This window comes from Argentina silus (genome assembly GCF_951799395.1).
Source record: "Argentina silus genome assembly, chromosome: 2".
Classification (NCBI taxonomy): Eukaryota; Metazoa; Chordata; class Actinopteri; order Argentiniformes; family Argentinidae; genus Argentina; species Argentina silus.
The window spans coordinates 3,260,797-3,266,785 of NC_139656.1; the positions used below are offsets into that span (position 1 = coordinate 3,260,797).

At 42.6% G+C, this 5,989-nt stretch overlaps 1 protein-coding gene across 3 annotated transcripts in view; it reads left to right on the forward strand.

The window, feature by feature from the left end:
* Nucleotides 1–3,052: 3,052 nt before the first annotated feature.
* Nucleotides 3,053–5,989, forward strand: part of LOC310800960 (polyunsaturated fatty acid lipoxygenase ALOX15B) — a 7,420-nt gene continuing 4,483 nt past the window's right edge. The window contains exons 1-6 of one of the 3 annotated variants that reach the window (XM_083664860.1): nt 3,053–3,168; nt 4,144–4,314; nt 4,733–4,973; nt 5,324–5,405; nt 5,617–5,706; nt 5,944–5,989. The exon at nt 5,944–5,989 is cut by the window's right edge and continues 70 nt beyond it. In XM_083664860.1, coding sequence (XP_083520986.1) covers nt 4,147–4,314; nt 4,733–4,973; nt 5,324–5,405; nt 5,617–5,706; nt 5,944–5,989 — 627 coding nt within the window. In that variant the 5' untranslated portion in view covers nt 3,053–3,168; nt 4,144–4,146. Of the gene's footprint in view, nt 3,169–3,670; nt 4,315–4,732; nt 4,974–5,323; nt 5,406–5,616; nt 5,707–5,943 lie in introns of those variants that run through there. The other 2 variants (XM_083664859.1, XM_083664858.1) reach the window with 2 other exon arrangements.

Consider the following 5,989-nt stretch of genomic DNA (forward strand, 5'->3'; position numbering starts at 1 on the left):
CAGCCCCTTACCACCACTCGCTAGTCTGGAGCGAGAAAGAGAGCGAGAAAGCACTAGAGTGTGAGAGAGAGCGAGAGGAAGGGAGGGAGGGAGGGAGGGAGGGGAGAGGGTGTTTTCTCTCTGTATCTCTTCGCTCATACTGAGGGACCCATCCTGACAATGCAAAAATGTGCTACTGCTGTCAAAATAGACCATGTTGCTGCAAATACTTGTGGACACAATCATTTCAGCAACTATTCATGCAGGTTTGGAATTAAACAGTGCAAATATGTAATATAATAGCACGTTATTCCATCATTAAGTCATGTTTGGAGAACTTTGGCAGTGCGATAGACCTATTTCAATCAAATGTGATTTTGTTTGTGTGTCTCTGCATTCCTTTGACAGTCACAGGTGACAGAGATACTGAGAGGTGGAGAGAGCCGGGGGTAGAAGTTGGGCAGGGAAACTGTCCATATGGGCTAAGCTGGCATGGTACTGGCATGATAATACAAAGAAAGGGACTCAGTGAGAGACAGATGGGGAAAGGGAGAGGTAGAGAGAAAGAGAGAAGATATCCCATGTTGCTGGAAGAATGACACTGTGTTCCTTTGATGAAGGCCAGACATAGTGGGTGGCCTTTACACGCGCGCGCACACACACGCGCACGCACACGCGCACGCACACACGCGCGCATGCGCGCACACACACACACACACACACACACACACACACACACACACACACACACACAGACAGGTATTTGTGTACTCCTCTAAAGACCTCCTGTGTACTCTGCTAAAGACACACAAGATGACATCAAGATCATTATCAAACATCCTATCTTTGTATGGAATAGGGGCTTGACAATTTTCCTGACATTTAAATCATACTCAAGACACATTAATTAACAACTAACAATTCACGATGTGTATTAATCAACAAATGCTAACCCGCAGAATACTAATTGTCTATCTTTCAGGGCATTCTCTTGTTCGAAGGTTTCTTTACACTAACCGAGAAACTTACATTCATTTGCATTTAAAGGCTCATGGCACCAAGCTGATTTGAATTTGATTTGGTGTCAGGCATGCGTATGCAGCCTGTAATGTTAGTATATTCAAAGTCGTACACAATGCAAAAAAAAAAGTATCCAAATTAAAAACCACCATGCGCTGCGAGCAGGGTTCGAACCTGCGCGGGAAGATCCCATTGGATTTCAAGTCCAACGCCTTAACCACTCGGCCATCGCAGCTTGTGTCATACACGGCTGAAATGATGACTTATGAAAAAACCAAAAGACATACAATACAATACAATTCTACTGTCGTTTTGTCAGCTACACATAAGCGGCTGTCCTAGAATATCGACGTTATAGCGTTTTAAACAGAAACATCAGAATGTAAAAATAAATGTAAAAGCAAAATAAGACACTAGCCTGTACAAATAAAGTTAAAATCAATTATACACTGGATGTTCATGCTGAAAAGCCATTTGATCAATCTGCTGTTATACCCACTAAACATGATAACGTCATAACGCTTTCATTCATTGTGGGGTTTAAGTACCTTCCGTCTTGTCTACCCTGCACCACGTGGGGATGTAGCTCAGTGGTAGAGCGCATGCTTCGCATGTATGAGGCCCCGGGTTCAATCCCCGGCATCTCCACATTTTGGTTACAATTTTAGTCTCAATAGCTGCATTTTGGTCTCAAAAGCCCTTTATCCTTATTCAATAACATTAGCTTTGTTACAATAACTACATACATTAAAAACAAAACAACAATTGTTACGAGCCGGGTTGTAACAACAATAATGATCTATCAAAGGTTCGTTTTCAGAGCAAAGCAGATGAAAGACAGAAAAGGAGGAGCGGATGCCACCAGTGATCAAAACTGTACTTATCAGTTAGATGTATGTCCCTTACAGCTGGTGCCCTCAGGAGTATTCTGGAACCTCCTCATAACGTAAAAAGCATGGTTCCACTGGGGCTCGAACCCAGGACCTTCTGCGTGTAAAGCAGACGTGATAACCGCTACACTATGGAACCATGTGCTGCCTTTGGAGAAGAACATAAGGGCTATAAATTATTAGCCAACCATTATTATTTAAAATAGTAGCATGCCAGTGTGTGCTGTTGTCAAAGTTACATTACTGGCACATGTTATCAAAGCCCGTAGCTGTCAGAGCTGGCTAGCTAACTGCATTGCATTAATGAAAGCATTGCAGCAGAGCGGCATACCTATCACCAGGTTAGGCAGCAGAGCGGCATACCTATCACCAGGTTAGGCAGCAGAGCGGCATACCTATCACCAGGTTAGGCAGCAGCTAACTAATTGTCGGCTATAGAGCACGAAAACTTCAGTTAACTATCTTCTCTGAAAACATACGGTTATATCTACTATTTCACAGTATTGACTGATCAAACCTGTATATTTTACAAGCTGCCTTGACGTTTCTTTCACACCAGAGGACACGGTAGTTCATTATCAAGCGAACTGACTGGACTGTCTGCGTTTACTGCCAGTGTGTCAGAATGTTAATGTTATGGCGCCCCCTTCAGCATTTTTACTTCTTTTCACACAAAGCTTGGCGAAAGAACATCAAGGACCAACAAGTTGCCTTTGAATACCTTTATTTACTAAGGATAAATGAAACCAAAACTATATATTAAAATAAGCAAAAATAAATAAACAAGTGTGTGTGTGTGTGTCTGTATGTGTGTGTTTGTGTGTGTGTATCCATCAATCCAAAATCTTACATTCATATCCACCCATCATCATCCTGCTTTCTTATTTCCTTTCATCTGTTTCATCCGTCGTCTTTCGTCTAACCCTAACACTAACCCGTTTTAGAGAGCTGAGCCTAGGACACAAACTATCTTTTAGAAAATGTACCCTCTCTAGTTTATCCCAGCCCCCATTACACATAAATAGGCTATATTAATGAATAGGTAAGAAATATGCTTATACATTAATGTTTTTCAATCACCTATAGAAATGAGGTGGAGTTACTCAGTGATGTTACAGGAGGCAGGTTCAGTATAATAACCAGGAAGCATGTGGAGAGACCAACCCATATGTTGTTTGGATATATAAACAACACATCTGATATCGAGGCAGTCAAACTCCAGAAAGTGTCCTGGGAAGAAAACATTTGCAGTGTCGGCAATTTTCACTTCTCCAAATAGGTAAGTAGTCTACTTCTATTATCTTTCAGAATGAGTTCCACTGTTACAGTATATACATTCTATACATATTGCCTACTCCCACGCGCATTTGGTTGCCCACTGTTATACTCAATATGAAGGATTTATTTTATTTATATATTCTACCTGTCGTCTACAGCTTGTTGATAATTCTAGGAAATATCGTAGCCTCATAGCTAAAAGAAACGACTCGCGCGTGATGATTTCCAAGTCAAATACAGAGCGCTCTTTGCCGCATGCAAATGAGTATCCGCAAGCTGCGGATACTACAGATGGGGGTTGTGTTACACATTTGTTTGTCCATGTCTCTTTACTTAATGTCTCTTTTCTTAACACTTTTATTTGTGTAGACAAATTGGGACTGAATCACATCATCACACCCAACACAGTACTGTCCTGTAGTGACAGCACTGTGCTGTACTGTCCTGTAGTTGTTTTGTGGTATCCTAGGCCCCTGGAAACTATCAGTAAAAAAAGAGACATTCTTTTGATTTTGTGTGTTGTCCAGAATTCTATCAAGGAAGTAAAATAAGAAAGAGGAAACGGCTGTTGTCCTGTAAAACATACATTCAGTGAGATCTAATTTCTTCCAACATGCAACATTAACTGATTACATTTACATGTAAGTCATATAGCAGACGCTTTTATCCAGAGCGACTTAGAATAAGTAAGCGTAACTATACAACAGTCCACATAAGTAACACCTTTGAAAAGAAGAATTGCCGTCGGCAGTCACAGTGCTAAAAAAGGTAAGGAAGTTTTTCACTGGTAATGTATGGTGTTAACGGGTGGAGAGGTCTGAGGTATACATCATAGCTGATGATGACCTTGTACTTATAAAGTGGTTCGACAGACGATACAGAATACGAGACCCAACTCGGGGCCAGGTAGAGGGTAGACAGACATGTTGATCTCAGGGAATTTGTTTGTTTATTTGTTTGTGATTTGCCAGCTTAGCGGATGTCGATCATGGCCAGTTCCATGGAGGAGTTCCAAGTGACCATCCACACCTCACCTGCTCCCACTTCTGGAACCTACAGCGACCTGCAGGTCACTCTGATTGGCTCTGAAGGCGAGACTCCACCCATGTCACTGAATGGGGCCAACCAGCACCTCCTCCCTGGATCGGTGAGAGGCTCATCCGATAATAAACCTATAATCTAGAGCACAGGTGTCAAACTCATTCCATGGAGGGCTGAGTGTCTACAGGTTTTTGCTCTTCCTATCTACTTGATTGATGAATTAAGGTCACTAATTAGTATGGAACTCCCCTCACCTGGTTGACAAGGTCTTAAAAGAGTGTTCAATTGAGGACAAAACACAATCTGTGGCCATGAGTCACCCCCCCTCCCCTCATAAAAAAGGGAGGGAAAACACAAATCACAGGCCAAGACATGACTAGTTAGTTCAATAAAATACATGAATAAAGCACAATTTTTAAGAGCTTCACATTTGATTGGATTTCTTAGTGGGTTTTTTAAATTAAAAACATACCTTGACCCCTCCTCCCCCAAAACATCCAATTGGGCTGTTTTCTGTTTCCCAGGCGTGTGTGGTCAAAATTAGGTCTGACGGGCCGGTGGGTCATGTGGTCCTTGTGCGGTTGCGGTTGGAAGCTCAGCCGGGGTTCCCAGATCTGGACTGGCACTGTGTACAGGTGGACGTCCTGAGGCTGAGGGACGGACAGGAGGAGAGAGGTGGACAACAAGAGCAGGGGGCGGAGCTCTTCCCCTGCAACAGGTGGCTGCGATCTGTAGACGGTGACCATGAGCTGCGCAACGAAAACTGTAAGATTATAATCTGATTTGGATAATCTTAATTTTTTTTAATGGGATTTGTGCCCACACAATAACACTGTGTGTTGATTTAATGAACGGATCAGTGTTGTTATTTGTGGATTTGAAATTGTAGATTTGTGGATATGAGCCATGATAAGTGTTGCCTGTTGATGTAGAGATTACGAAAGGAAAGGAGAGAGTGTCTCAGTCCCATTTCAATGACCATATCATGACTCTATCAGTATGTCTGCGCCCTCCGTGTGTGTGTGTGTGTGTGTGTGTGTGTGTGTGCGTGTGTTTGAGGGTGTGAAAAAGGAGATCTGATTAGGTTTTTCTCTCTCTCTCTCTCTCTGTCTCAGTGTGTCTGTTGAACTCAGAGACTGTTCTGACACTGAAGGAACACAGACTCAAAGAGCTAAAAAAGAAGCAGCAACACATCAGGTACCACAAACCTCAGAGATAAAAAAAAATCCATTGTGCAGTGCTCTACTCAAACACACTGCTAATGAAGGCCTGATGGCTGAATAGTGCCCATGGACATGTGTTATTAAATCAAGATATAACTTATTTGAGAGTGCTGGTCATTTTTTCACCACACACTTCTTTCTGTATATCTGTGTAAAAATGGCCTACGGTGTGGTCTGTCCTGTAGGTGGCGTACATTTGCTGAGGGTGCTCCACACTGTGTGGACATGACCAGACTGATCGAACTGGGACCCAACCTCAGTTACACACGTCAGAGGTGAATATGCACGCACGCACACACACACACACACACACACACACACACACACACACACACACACACACACACACACACACACACACACACACACACATACACACACACACTTGATCCATTACAGATGTGCTCACATAAACAGCTAAACAGTTACTTAGTTACTTGAACATTATGTCTGTCCTAAACATTCTATTTACACTACCCCCCCCCCCCCCCCCATCTTTCTTTATTTCTCAGCCCAAACATTAATCTTCATTACCTGAGGGGTTTTGCTGAGAGAGCT